General features: G+C 41.0%; 1 protein-coding gene across 3 annotated transcripts; it reads right to left on the bottom strand.

Annotated features, from left to right (window-relative positions):
- Positions 1–688: 688 nt before the first annotated feature.
- nxf1a (nuclear RNA export factor 1a) lies at positions 689–14703 on the bottom strand. 3 transcript variants are annotated; one of them, XM_071458185.1, is made up of 22 exons: positions 14324–14703; positions 12346–12405; positions 11573–11783; positions 10299–10470; positions 10124–10207; positions 9709–9813; positions 9361–9441; positions 8910–8979; positions 8652–8740; positions 8417–8524; positions 8204–8313; positions 4806–4842; positions 3599–3667; positions 3364–3419; positions 3100–3207; positions 2805–2863; positions 2408–2523; positions 2274–2316; positions 2094–2172; positions 1314–1496; positions 1169–1229; positions 689–1060 (listed from the first exon to the last, which is right to left on the bottom strand). In XM_071458185.1, exons 1-22 carry the CDS (start codon positions 14430–14432, stop codon positions 1022–1024), a joined length of 2049 nt encoding a protein of 682 aa, XP_071314286.1. In that variant the 5' UTR covers positions 14433–14703; the 3' UTR covers positions 689–1021. The 3 variants fall into 3 exon arrangements, with proteins under 3 accessions (XP_071314286.1, XP_071314289.1, XP_071314288.1); XM_071458188.1 differs by lacking the exon at positions 14324–14703 and adding an exon at positions 14098–14266; XM_071458187.1 differs by lacking the exons at positions 12346–12405; positions 14324–14703 and adding exons at positions 12474–12800; positions 14098–14265.
- Between the last annotated feature and the right edge of the window lie 218 nt (positions 14704–14921).

The raw sequence follows: 14921 nt of genomic DNA, 5'->3' as shown, positions 1-14921 counted from the left end.
ATGGCTGCTGATGGAAGTGGGTCACTGGTGGTTATTAATGATGTGACTGCTGATAGAAGCAGCAGGATGAATTATGAAGTGTATGTGGCTCTGATTCTGCCAAATGCTGCAAAACTGATAGGATGGTTCTTCACGGTGCAGATGGATAATGGAATATTCTTTAGTGGCCAAGTCAGTCACTTGACCTCAACCCAAAGAGCATGCCTTTCACATACTGAAGGCAAAAAGCCCCACAAACAAGCAGCTACTAAAGGCAGCCGCAGTAAAGACCTGGCAAAGTACCTCAAGAGAGGAAACTCGGCATTTGGTGAAGTCCATGGGTTCCAGACTACAGGTATTCATCGGCTGCAAAGAATTTTCATCAAAGTATTAAACATAATCTGTATATCTGCTTGTTCAATTACTTTAAGCCTCTAAAAATGGGGGAATTATGTATAAAAAGTTGTAATCCCTACAGTTACTGCAATATTTTTGTTAAACTTCTTTAAAGTCTACACTTGAGTCATATCTTAATGCCTTTGTTTCAAATCTATTGTGGTGTTGTACAGAGGCAAAATGACAAAAACTGTGAGAAGTAGTCGAGAGCTCCAGAACGAGCCAGTAGACTGGAGTTTGAGTCAGGATTTTTTCAAAGTATATAGAATAAATTTTCACTCATTTTGTTCCTATTGTGGCAGAAATGTATCAGTTGTGTGACAAAGTACTTTATTGTTAAACACAATATAACAAATTAAGATGAACAAAATTAGCCATCTGTCTTTATTCCTATGAAAACATGTAGTGATATCTATACAAATGATCAAAAACAGATTATGATGACAACCAAAGATTGTATCATAAAATCAGTCTTTCGATCAAACTGTTGACATTTGGCTGCTAAAACAAAACAGTAATTAAAGTAATCAGATCAAGGCAACTTGATCTACATTATTTTTAATAAAACAAAAGTCAACAGTGAAGGATAAAACAAAAAGGATAAATAAAATTACTGAGGATTTTATTTCACATATGATTCATTTCTTCATTTTATGAATGCAACATCAGGGATCTGGCCTTCCGTCTGGAGAGAGAGAGAGAGAGAGAGGGGGAGAGAAAACATTTTAGGGCCTTGCTATAAAAATCATCACACCTGTATGAAAATTAAAATGATCAGTATAAGTCATATCACCTTTAACTGAGTGAAGATTTGTGCCGCCCTGTTGAAATCCCACTCATTGTCTTGCAGACACCTATGACAGAGAACAAGTGTTTAGATACTTTAAAGAAGAATAAATGATGTCATGCAACACGGCATGCACAAAAATAAGACTTACTTTTGAGACCATTCCAGGTTCATGCCAGACTTCTGAGAGAAGGCTGCAAGCATCTCCTGCTGCGGTGCAGTGAGGGTGGGGACGGGGCTGGAAGATGGAGTCGGGGCGGGAGCCACAAAGGCGCGGCGGATCTCCTCTGTTGTGGCCATTCGGATGAAAAGCTGGTCATTCACGATGCACAAACTGTCAGAGGAGAAACACAGTCTCAGGGTTTCAATTATTTCAGGAGGAAGACTTCATCCTCTTCACTTATGTGACCCTGCCACACATTCCATCGCCAGGTTATTAGATTCGCTTCACAAACACCAATGAAATCCACAACAAAGCCACAATATTCAGTTAACAACAAGTTCACATTAACAAAGTGTTGGTATCAGATTTTATTAGCTAAAAAACTGGCAACTTGAGAGAACTTTTGGTTAATCAAATACCAGAAATACCAGAAAATCATTTACGACCAGAAACTGAATTTAGGGCCAATTGTAGAACAAAGTATCAGCACAATGACAGTTATGAAACCCCCTCCCCGGCTTTCCCTGTTTATATTTTCATTGTCAACTGTCCAATAAAAAAGCAAAAAAAAAATTAACTTATTAAATCAGTGATTTTAGCACAAAGGGCTTTTTATTTATGGCTGTTAAAGGACAAGGATGTTTGTCATTTTCTCGATCTTCAGCTGTTGTTACTATATTTGTACAATAAAAACAGGCACTTCCACAGGGAAAAACAAGATGGACAACAGGAAGATGATAGAAACCACTGGGAGCTCACTAAACTTACCCAGAACCCCCTGCTGGGACTGTGATGAAAACTCGAGAGAAGGCCATGGTGGAGTCTCGGGATTTACCATCAACAGCAACTGAAAAACAGACACAACGCAAATTAGTAACAAAATCAACACCACTTATCTTTGCACTGAATGAGAACCAGATTTAAAATCATGATGAGCAGACGTCTCACCTTCTTTGAAGACGCCGCTCACTGTGAATGACAGTAGTGTGTTCTGTAAACGGAAAACATTTTGGAGGATTAATAACAGAAAACTGATTCACAGTGAGAGGAAGAGGCTGATGACAGAGCAAACAGGAACTCACTGTGTAGGTGTTTACGTCGACAGTAAAGGAGGCGATGTCGTGCTGAGTTTTTGGCAACTCGTTGAGGAAAGCCACTACGTTCAGTCGTGTGTGCTTCAGAAGTCGAAATCTTATCGCTAAAGGAGGCGAGATTCAGAGAGGGAAAACATCCAGTCACACAAATACTCAGTCTCAACAACTCAGACACTGTGACATGGCAAAAGCCTGTCAATTAAAATGAGACTGTCACTGCTGCCAGGTGATTGCTGGGATACAGCTCCTGGGGACCTGAATAAGTGAAATTTCTACATCTATAAATATATGTCTTGCTTGATCTTAATTGTAAACAGTAATTGAGGATTAATTAAGTGATGCCCTGCAGCGGGTAAACTTTCCCCCCATGAAAGGTAAAACTCACTGGAGTCTTTGAGCCTCTTCAGGTTTCGACTGTCTTTGTGATACTCTCCCAGACTGCTCCTAAACAAAGAGGAGAGCGACAGATCAAATCACTGTCAGTACACATGGTGTCAGGAGTGGGATCAGGAATCAGGAAGAGCAGCCAGCGACGGGTGAAGCTGCACAACAATCTCGTAAATGAGTTAATTAAATTCTACCAGTGAACAAACTGAAAAAACTGTGCATCCCATTCCTTCATGTGTCAATTAATGCTGTTTCATGTATAGAGAAGTGTGTGTCTTTTACTGTGTCCTTACCTGGAGGGATTCTGGGTGGAGTAAGGTGTTGTGAGGGATAACGATGCTCCATCATGGTAAGCATCCAGAAGCGGCTGTCTGTCCCCAGAGTCGTATATACTGTAGTACCTGCAACACAGTCACATGTGACACAAGTTAGCTTTCTTGTGATTCTTTCTCGTTCACACTGATTTTTCTGAACTAGCTGAGTCACACAGTCATTTCATTCATCCTGAAAAAACAGGCACCAATCGACTGACTATTAATAAAAACATAGAAACTCACTGTTGCAAGAAGCGAAGGATGAGAGCCTTGATTTCATCGGAGCCAAAACAGCTGCCCTGGATTGTCAAAGAGTAAAACATAGTCTTATTGTCCTTATGTACCTGACAAACTATTGACAGCATTGACACCTTGGAGAGTTTCTACTGAACGTCCTGTTTACCAGAAGACGTCATCGTGAACACATCCATCTGAGTAAAAATATACTATATTAATCACATGAGCTAAATCAAATAACCTTGCACGGAGGGATTGTGGTGGGTGTTTCCACATCAAATCCAATGGGTGGGGGGAGGTCATTGCCATCCTAAAAAGGAAAGCACACATGAGGGAAGATGAGACATGAGAGATATTAGCACTGCTGGATGGCTTAACCAGTTGAGGCTAAAAATAGACACTGATTAGAACAATATCAAAGTGGAAGTAATATCTCTCCTTAGATGTCAGAACAGGGTTTTGTCCCAGAGAGGATCTGATGCCTGTTTGCATCCAGCTTGTAATTTACTGCCCTCTTGTGGTCGCAGTAGGCTATTGTCTCTGGAAGCTAACTTCATTACCACCACCTCTGTATCTGTCGTTTTGTCTTTTTTTCCTGCAGATTTGGCCTTGTCCTGGAAAAAGTTCTGAACCCTTTGGAATCACCTGTTTCCTGCATTAACTTGTCATAAAATGTGATCTGATTTTCAACTAGGTCACAAGTCTAGACAAACACAATGTGCCAAAGCTAATACCACACAAACAATTACAATCCTTTGGGTCTTTGTTTAATGTACCATTAAATATTCAGTGCTAGAGGAAAAAGTCAGTGGACTTGAATAACTGGTCGAACCTCCTTTGGCAGAAATAACCTCAAACCAGCTCTTCCAGCAGCTGCAGATCTGCACAGTGTTCAGGAGGAGTTTCAGACCATTCTTCCTACAGAACTGTGTCAGCTCAGACATTCTTAGGATGTTTGGTGTGAGCCACTCTCTTCTGGTATTGTTCAGCCCTATCCCACATCTCTACTGGGTTAATGTCTGGGCTCTGACTGGGCCACTCCAAAAGGAGTGCCACTGTGTATTCAATTCTTTCTAGATGTCTCAGCATCAAGATTCTGCAAAAACTCAACAAAATTTATAAAATTGTAAATTAAATTAAATCAAATATGAATGAAAATATAACAATAAGGACATACAGAGATGGAAAGAAAGGCAGTAAAAAAAACATTAGGTGTGACATTGTAAGTATATGATTGCACCTATTAGGCCACAAAACCTACAGCTCATATGACTTTTGCAACACTGGCTAAACACAAAGACGGTGAATGTGAACTAATCTTTAAAAATACCTTCAACACAGTTTTTCATAACACACTTGTGAGTGCTGTTGTGAGTGTGGTTCGACTGAAACCAACGTGTCATACTGCTGATCGGAAAAGAAGTAGTGAGAAAAACATGTGGACTTACCAGTTTGAGAAGCCGGGGAAACCTCTGCCGCACAGCACTGGTATGGAACAAAAATCAAGCGCAGGAAAGTTACAAACACAAACCACTACACACACACAGATAAATCACCTCCAATAAACTGATACCACTGTCAGTCACACCCGCTGACCCTCTTATGTCATTCTGTGCCTTTCAGCTGCTGTAATTTTAAGCCGTTACACTGTCAAGAACATTTGGGAGAATGCAGTCATGTACAGATACATAGAAATAGTTTAATTCCAACCAGTGTCTCAAGGGATTTATTCTTCTTTGTATGCAAGTAAATCAACAAATGGACTATCATACACACTCTCATCCTCCCTTAAGTTTCATGTTGTGGTCTTTGACAGTCCTCCCACCCCGAAGTGTACTTACCAGCAGGTATACTCACCCTCTCCCCCAATATGGAGATATACACAGATCTGACATGGGGAGGCAACACAAGCACTCACATACAAACATGCAGAGACCCACCCTCTACCGGACCGCGCTGGAAACCAGCAAACACATTCAATTTTCATTAGTAAGATAAACAGGCTATGTACTGCTGGGAGAGAGGCGGCCGCCAGTCTCATCTTAACTGCCCCCCCCCTCAGACTCTGGCCAAGATGTTGGGGGGTAGATGAATCTAACAAAACAGGGTCTGAGTAAAAATAAATAAATAAATAAAATAAAATAGAAGAAAAAAAAGTAAAATGAACACAGACACAGGCACAAGTAGTCTGACATTCAGGAGAGGTGCCAACCGCTATCTGAGTTTGTCGGTGTCTGCGCCCATGTTTATCAGCAAAGAAAGACGACCTGAGAAAAGAGCTGAACAAAAAGGACAGCAGGCCTCAAACTGAGCTGGACCCAGCAGTCTCACAAATCATCCTATAGCCTTCCCCTGCTGCACAAGAATGCAATTATCAGGATCTCACAGCCGCCATCAGCTCAGAAGAGATGGGTCTTCTTGTACTAGTGGTCATAGGCATTTAATTTTCTAGCTTAATTTGGGCCCCAAACCTCTGGTTACAGAGGGGCTGGGATATCATTAAGCTTGTGACTACATTAGTCACGTTTTACTCTGCTCTCTCTGCTTAATATTTGAGCTTTTCGTACTGGTCACAGCCATCAGAAACTGGAAGAGGAGGTGTTTTCACGTTTTTCATTTGACTTATTTCAGGCAAAACTGAACTTCAATTTTCAGTTCAGATCATATTTCCCTCAGAAGTTAGTTAAGGGTATTTGGTCTCCACTTCATTCACTGAACAGCAGACGCCTGTTTAGGCCAAGGAGAACCAAGAGAAGAGAGAGACCGCCTTTGATCTTTGGCTCATCATTGGTCATTGATAATGACACGTGTACCCCTCTGTCTCAGCCCAACGGCATTTCCTGTGGAGTCCCCACTTCTCAATTTCTTCTTGTCACGTTCTCAGTGAGTCGGAGCTCACAGGGACTGAGGCCGAGTAATCGTGACTGTGCCTGCCTTAGGTTGTCCCAGGGTTTCGAGGTGGGATCTTACCCGTCATAGGCTATCCAGCCTTCCATACTCGCCTGAAACAGGGAGCCGAGTGGGCAAGGGTGCTACGAGGGGATGGGAGTCAGTGGCTGGGGATTTTCTTTGTTTCATCCAAAACATTTGTCAACACAACTGTGGATTGCCCTCTCTCCAATAAACAACCTACACTGTTATACAGTACTGCTCAAAAGATTGTTTTGGATTTGTATTGTTGAAAGCAGTTCACAGTAGATTGTGTTAGAAGTCATGCTGAATGTCTTCTTACAATAAAGTGCTTCTTCTCAGAGTCATACATCAGCAGCAGTGTGATGGTGTTTTACAGCAGCTCATGGGATAACTAACCAGGACGTCTGCAGGAGTGCTGGGTGCAGCATCACTGAGTACCATAAAAGAGACCAAAGCGTGAAAGGATGTCCCACAGAAAGGTGAAGAACTGGCAGAGAGAGCTGTTCAGACTGTGGAGAATTTAAGCAAGCTGAAAGGAAAACGATGCATTGTGGTTACATGGTCCTCTCAGCAACTTTTAGAATGAAGAAATGTTTAGCTTGCAGTGTGAAAAGTAAATATTAATCATCAAGTGGGAGGAAATATGTGAAACCAAACCTTTTTTTAAATACAAATTGCATATGAATTTATGCTTTTCTTATCTCTCCCTTTCCTTCTCGATATACACAAATACAGGGAGTTAATGATGAATGTCAGTTGACTCGGCTTGGTCCTACAGTTCATCCTTGACTGTTGGGGAAACGGTTTCAGTTATCATGCAGGAATCTCAGTAGAGATGAAACGGTATAAAACTTTTAAATCATGATTATAGTGACCAAAATGATCACGGTTATCAGTACCACTACAGTATAGTTCAAATGTGCTGAAAACCATTCAAAGTAATGACACAAAGTGTAATCATTTCACCAAGTGAATATTTGCATTTAAACATTACAATAACAACATGTCCAACACATCTGTGTCACAGATGAGGACAAGGAACCAGTAGCAGTACTGGGTTTGCCTGCTGCCTGCCCTAAACAAGGGAACAGCAAATGTGTTATTATTATTATTATTATTATCATCATTATTATTATCATCATCATCGCTGTTCTTAGTGTTTTCCAATCTGAAACATCTTTCAGAGCACGCACGCGCACGCACACACTCACACACTAGACAGTCCTGTCACATGCCCAGCACAGAGCTGTTAAACCAGAAACACCCCCTCAGGGATGAGCAGCACTGAAATAATTTTCAGAAACAGACAACCACCGATATAAGCGTCTCACATGGAGGCACCAACAGAGACGCAACGGGTCCATTTTATCCAGTTTACATGGCGGCTAGCAGCTCATTCCTGTGTCTGTGTGTGTGCTCTGTAACTGTAGTTGTCTGGACTGTAAAAGGAGTCAGTTTATCCGCATTTTAAAAACCTGCCTATTCTTGCTACTTCTGGTGTAAAAATTGTATTAGAAGGCTGGAAAATCTCCAGAGAAGCACTGTCACTGCCTTCTCCATGTTTTAACTGACACAAAACAAACCCACATTGCTTGCTGCACATGCGTGTGGGAAACTGTTGCTGGTTGATGCCGTACAGTAATGAGAGATAAATCAACCACAGTAATTAACCATGGTTATGGTGATAATTAAAATTTAAACGTCTGGAATTTCTACCGTGATTTAGCATGAAACCTGTAACCGCTTCACCTCTATCTCTCTCACACACACACACACACACAAAAATGCTTGCTTGGGCTTCTTTGTAGCAACTGCTGCTTACTCCTGTTATACAGGGAGACCTGTGGACATCCCTAGTCGCACACAAACACTCACACCACTGTGTCCCCTCCATAAAGGCTTGTCCACTCACCCCCCAAAATCGCTGACTGACCTGATGTAAGACGCCTGATCCTTGAAGTAGAGACACAGAGGGTTCCTGTTCAGCCACAGCTCCACCAGCTTCAGGCCCTTCACCTTGTCCAGCTCCCGGTCTGACTTCAGCTGGAGGACGCCACAGTAACACAACAAGATGGTGTGAGAGGTGGATTTGAAAAAAAAAAAATGTCTGCTTATTATACAAGATCAACTGTGCAGCCAGTCTCACCTCATTGTGGGAAAGGTTGAGGGTCTTCAGATTAGGCACCTTGGTGACCAGTTCAGTGAGTTCATCCAGTTTGTGAATACGGTTATTGCTCAGGTTCAAGCACGACAACTGGCAACAGTCAGAGGAGATACGTGGAAGCACATTCAGTTGGACACATCAATTAGAAAGCAGTTTTGGTGTGCACCTACATCATTACAACAGCAAACATTAGAAACATCCACGGTATTAATGTTACCTCTGGAATGTTTTCTTCAATGATCCTGATGACAGCTTCCATGTGTGTCTTTCGATTCAATGTGACTTCAATTTTGTGGGACACCAGGTCTGTGACATAGAATAAAATTAGCAATGAAAACACTCAAATACTCCAACCTGGAAAATGATTTAATATAATTTTAGCGACCGCATAGTAATAAACTACAACAACAACATACAAGTATGAAATACAAACAGTTTAGATGCTTGAGAGAGGCGTGAGAGAAAATATAACTACCTGGGTCTGTTCGGATGTTGTTCAAGTCAAGTGCTTGCTGGGAACCATCGAAACGTTTTGCCATGCATTGCTGTGAAAGATAACAACGGTGAACATGAGAAGCCAGATCTGAACAGCAAAAAAAAAACCAAAAAAAAAAAAAACACACATCCCCTTTCCATGGCTGTCAAGTCAAGTGCAAAGCTCTAGTTTAATCACGTAAATATAAATAAACTTGAACGACCTCACAGCAAGAAAAAAAAGATCATATATCACTTTTCAGTCAGTTTATTTTTCTTAGTGATGTTGATCTACCTTTTAGTTAAAGTATTCCTCACTGTCATCAGAGAGATTTTTTTTACATCCATGTATCTGTCAGACTAAAAATCAGTCTAACCCTCAAAATGTTATTACTGTCACAGCCACATTCAGAGGCTTCACATTTTAGAGTTTATTTCCTCCTCTAGCTCACCTTCAGGTGCTCCAAATGTTCAGGCTTCAGGTCCGAGAGGAGGAAGGATGGTGGAGCGCTGTTGTTGACGTGCACCTCCACCTTCAAACATCAGGTGGAATAAGAGAGATCAGTAAATAGTGATGCATCATACACATGTAGAGTTTTAGATTTAGCGTTATTTACAGTTGTGTCAAAGTAGACAGGATAAGAACTTCATTACAGCATAGCCATGCTCTGCAAGCTGCAGGTAACAGTTTAGGATGTCAACATAACCCGATGACACATATGACAAAATCATTAAGGATATTGAATTTAGAAGATTTTCAGTTGCAAAGAGTGAGATTTCCACTGTTACCCAAACATTACCTTATAACCATCTGTGTCTGTGATCTTGTGAGAACATTTGCGTAAAGCGTTGGCAGCAGGGGAATCGTCCACGTAGAAATGGGCCCTGTCATGGTCAACATGGTACTGAGTAAACGGGGGAGAGAGAGTAATAATGAAGATCCATCTATACAAAGACACTGTTCAAAAAACAGCCTTCCTTAAAACCTTCAACTTAGCAATTTGTCTTAGTTATCTTTCTTACAAGCTGGCAATAATAAAAAATAATAAAAAGAGGAAGCTCAATAACTCCCATCATTTCTTTCATCAGAACTCATAGCGCCTTTTATACACGTTTACTGATAGCACATCTTTTCATTTGTACTAAAGTGAGAACTACACAAACTCTATAACTTTGGTAATTAGTAAACATTGATAAGACAGTACTGAACCTCACCTGTACAGGTGTGAAGGGAATTGAACAGATGTTCTGAAGAGCTGTCAATAACCATTTTTTGTCGTATTTTCTTCCATGTGGAATCTGTCAGACAGACAATAAAGAAAAACATGATCTCTGGTTACAGATTACCAGGTAACCTGGTTGTTTTGTGCCTATTGTTAATAATACGCACCGTTACTTTGGACCAGCCAGACTGGTTTTTCCCTCCTCCGCTGCCACTTCCTCCACCTCGGTCTCCTCCTCTGAAGCCGCCGCCTCCTCTACCACCTCCTCCCCCTTTGCCTTGTCGCCTGTCTCGGTCAAACCGTCCATCTCCTTTGCGAAAAGGTCTTCCATATGGGTTGCTAATCATGACAAAACAAGACATACAGTGGGCTCTAAAAGTCTGAGACCACTCTCCCGTTCACTTGAACCCACAGTACGCTGAAACAGTCCTGCTTCAACCAGTTTCTACTGTAGGAACTTTTCCAGGAACCTTTCAGTGAACTCTGAAATTTCCCTGTGTTTTGGCCAGAGGAACCAGGGTCTGAATTAAGTTCCTCTGTCATTTTCCTGTCGTGTTTCTAAATTTCTCCGCAATTTAGAAAGTGCTTAGAGAAAACTTTTTTGTAATGTTGTGATTCATTATCCATCAAACACAGATCCCGGGACTCTGCATCACAGCAGCACTGTTAAAGTCTCAAAGGTGTATCAAGAAAAAAAATCCAGTTATAACACACCAAATGTTACCTGACCTTCAGGGTTAACAAATCCTTTAAATTTAATTCTACCTGATGACACATTAATCGTGGTTTTGCATTAATGCCACCAACTGTTACTGCTTCGGCAAATGACACGTGCACCATGTCACACACGGGCTTGCGGTGTGTCCTCGTGCACGTATTGGCTGAGCACCAGATAATTTTAATAAATTTACACACTGGTAGCTGATTAAATTTAAAATTTGCTAGCAAGGAATCCCTAGAAAGTAAAACTGTAATAGTGTAAGAGTCACTGGTTCAAATAAAACAGCATAGAGATAATAGTGGTAAAATACTCAAGTAAAATGACTGAATGACTGAAGGTCGACAGCTAACAGAGGTTTTTATCGGCATTGTGCAAGGAACGGTTAAAATGAAAACAGCCAGACTTGTTCTGCTTTCTCTTCCTGTGACTGACTTAAACACAGCAGAAACACTCTGTGTTTGTACAGCAACCTCCCAGCAGTTGAACATTTTATCTCAAACTTATTATTCTTGCACTTATATGAATTTGAAAATGTATTTTGGCTTCTACACAACACTATTCTCTAAGCTCATTTGAAAATTTATTTTGGCTTCTACACAGCACCATTCTCTAAGCTCCTCTCTAAGCTAATCCATGTGTCCCATCATAACAAACATGATGACAGAGTTTAATTATCAACAATGTGTTAAACAACACTCTGGCTTAGTCAGCCACACTTACAATCTGTGCTGGGAGCTGTTGTCCTGAGGACCATCACTCATTGTTACATCTCCATCAGTATCTTCAAGCCTAGACCGTGGTCCAGGACCACCAAAGCCACCTGGGTGGCTTCCCCGTTGGCGGTCTCTGCGGGACCTGTCATACGACCGACCTTTGTGGGAACCTCGGCCTTTGCGATTGCGAAACTGTGGTGCGGTTCTATCATCATGCTCTGAGAAAAGGGTTAGAAATAAAAGTTAGTCAGTTAGACATAAATGTCACATCACAAACATACATGATCAAATACAAAATATTAAGTCGAGCCAAAGTTCACAGCACATGAGACACAAGGTGAGAGTTAAATATATCACTGTTATAAGAGACTGACAATTAATAAATAGAGACACAAATAGAGACTTGTGTCATTTACTGCTTTCAGTGTATAAACTGGAAAAAACTTACACATCTTGTAAAACATTATGGTTTTATAAACAATCTTTAGATGATCTTACTGAAGCCTACTCCTATGTGTAAACATATTTAAAAATGTTATATTACATTTTTAAAAAGGTCCTCCACGTTAAGACTGGGATCAAACCATGCTGTATGACAGGTTGCTGCCTTATTGACATCTGCAGTACTTGTATTTATTCTACTATGTCTTAAGACTATAACCCATTGTCTCATATTGTTATAATAATAACATATTAGCAATAATAATGTACTGGGGAATTACTATTGTCTGTAAAGTGGCAAAATTAGACCTCCAGATTGCCTTATATTTACACTTTTACCTCCTGGGACCATGAAATCAGTGCTTCTGACCTCTCTCTTCGTCAAAAAGTCCTCATGGTCTAAAGAAAAGTGGTAAAAGTAGCAGAGAAGATGTTAGATTAATGCAGTAGTGAACATGTTTTCTTACCGTTGTAGTAATGCCCGCCATCCGCCATATTTCTTGGATTGTGTTAGACTGAAAAAGCACGAAAAACAAACACGAACAACCCTGGGTGGAAAAAATAAGATCTGCAGGGCCTCTTTTTCATTAAAGACAGCGGCAAAGATGTGGAAGAAACTCCGACATCCCGAGTGGGTCAGAGAGAAAGACAAAGACGAGCACGACCTGATGGCAGGGAGCGCTCTTTAATTAGCCTGGCTAGCTAGCTCCTCCGACTGCGCGTTGACGAGAAGACAAAGGAAGTGGTACTTTTACACTGTTTACACTTCCGGGTCGAGAAAAATGGCGCCGAGACTGAAAGAAAGTAAAAGCGGAGTCTGTGGTCAAAGAGTAAAACATTGTGAAAATAAAACACAACTCAATATAACTTAAGTATAACTTAACATATACTGAAGTTAGGATAAAGTACAGTTACAAACGATCATTTTTAACCCATAAAAAGGGTGTTAGACGTCCTTGTTCAGGCCTTAACGCTGTTTAAAACCCACTGTGAATTTAGTGAATCCTTTATTTTATCCGTGAAAGAAAAAAATGTCGAATGTATAATTTTTATAGTTTAAGTATATTTTACTTATAAGAATTACATGCTTTTACTTAAATAATGAATTGTGAATGCAGGACTTTTATTTGAAACTAATGCAATCTAATACAAGCATGCTGTAAGAATCCCTACATTCATGAAGGATATTTAATGTTCAGGTTTCTAACTGATTTAGAGAAATGTTGATTCAACTTTATGATCATTTTGGAGGATGTGGTTCTGACGGGTGTTTCTATTGTATTGTCCCCTCTATTTAGATCAGAAAACGGCTAATGATGGTGGCTCAATAACAGAAACACCTCTGTCTGTCTGTTCCTCAGCAGCACAGACTGTGGGACCCAGAAAAATTAAATATTCATGTTTGAATTTGTAATTAATATTTAGTCTGTATGAGTATTTATCAATAATAATAATACATATGTATATATACACAATTTATTTAAGTAAAGAATTATTCAAAAATATTCCATTAACATTCTTTTGCACTTGTGTTTTTATTTATGCTCTAATTTCTTTTTATTTTTCATGTACTGTAATATTACTTTGTAATTACTTCTACATCAGCAAAACAGCTATACATGCGGGGCTTTGTTGTCCTAATGTTTTCTAGTTTTAAACACCTTTACCTAAACTTTTCATTAATAAAGGAATCTAACAGGAAACACTGGTATTGGTTCAGTTGTCTGCTGTCATGCCAAAGTGTTGATAATCCTCTGATTACTGTTTGAAACAGTTCACACAGTTACAGAACATGCTGAGAGTCCATCCTTTGTACTATTGATGCAGAAATGGCAAATTATCTCAATATGATCGACCTCAATAGTGATAATATTATGATATTTTGGGAAAGTCCACTGGTGTCTAAAGAAAATTTTAACAAGTGAACATTAGTGTTGTTTGTCTCCAAGCATTTATTCTTCATAACAAGTAAAAACTGCATTTATAATTCAAATCTGATGCAATCTGGAGAAGACTATTTGAGAGTATTGTCAAACCCACGTGTTCTGCTGTCACTATAAAATCACAGTGTCACAGGATTCAGTTTCTCACCGATGGACGCAGAAGTTCTTCTCTGACGACAGTTGGGTGAAAACAAGCGAACAGAGTAAACCGGGCTCAGCGGTGTTTACTTTCAAATTTAAACTCTATCATCCCATCACACCCAAGCTACTTTAACACCAGCGCTTCAGTCACACCTGTGTGAATCAAACCTGCCTTACCTGCCCAGGGCCCCCTGCCTGCAGCGGGGAGACCCCGTGTGTTCACCCTAACTCACCTGTATCCACCACCCGCGTCACCACGAGGTTCGGGTAGCTCCTCCGGAGCAAGGTCGCTCGGTCCATCCGGAGAAACTCTAAAAACTCTGCTTCCTGGGGAGCTGTCATCAACTTGTCATTTGTAAAAATAAAGAAATAAATAAAACTGCCAGAAACTGAATCGTTTGTTGAACTTGTTTCCGTTTCGCGGCTTCACCTCCGTCAGGTAAGCAGTGACCGGGTTAGCTTAAGCTAACTGTTAGCATTACCACGGCGGAGCCTCCTGACGACTCACAGACACAATCCGACAATATTAACCGACTGATTTATTTTCCGTGGTAATGTTGAATGTTGTGGAGTGTGGAGCACCGGCCTGCCGCTCCGGCTGGACTGGTCAACTTTATCCCGCCGGCCTCGTCCTCAGCGCGAAGAAGAACGGCGCCTCCTGGTGGAGCAGCTCGGCCTGATGAAATGACCGGGCTCCTCACCTCCACCTGGGCTCCTCACCTCCACCTGGGCTCCTCACCTCCACCTGGGCGCCTCACCTCCACCTGGGCTCCTCACCTCCACCTGGGCGCCTCACCTTCACCTGGGCTCCTCACCTCCACCTGGGCGCCT

The sequence above is a fragment of the Trachinotus anak genome, unplaced genomic scaffold (assembly GCF_046630095.1).
Source record: "Trachinotus anak isolate AG129_WGS33_773 ecotype Australia unplaced genomic scaffold, CSIRO_AGI_Tana_v1 ptg000021l, whole genome shotgun sequence".
Lineage (NCBI taxonomy): Eukaryota > Metazoa > Chordata > Actinopteri > Carangiformes > Carangidae > Trachinotus > Trachinotus anak.
This window is presented reverse-complemented; position numbering and strand designations above follow the sequence as displayed.

What these genes read in the sequence shown, in the direction of transcription:
- nxf1a (XM_071458185.1), bottom strand. Translation starts at nt 14,432, where the DNA reads ATGACAGCTCCCCAGGAAGCAGAGTTTTTAGAGTTTCTCCGGATGGAC. An exon ending in TCAACCTTTCCCACAATGAG is followed by an intron (nt 8,314 to 8,416) that starts GTGAGACTGGCT and finishes GGCGTCCTCCAG; the next exon opens with CTGAAGTCAGACCGGGAGCT. An exon ending in GATCAGGCGTCTTACATCAG is followed by an intron (nt 4,843 to 8,203) that starts GTCAGTCAGCGA and finishes GTTCCATACCAG; the next exon opens with TGCTGTGCGGCAGAGGTTTC.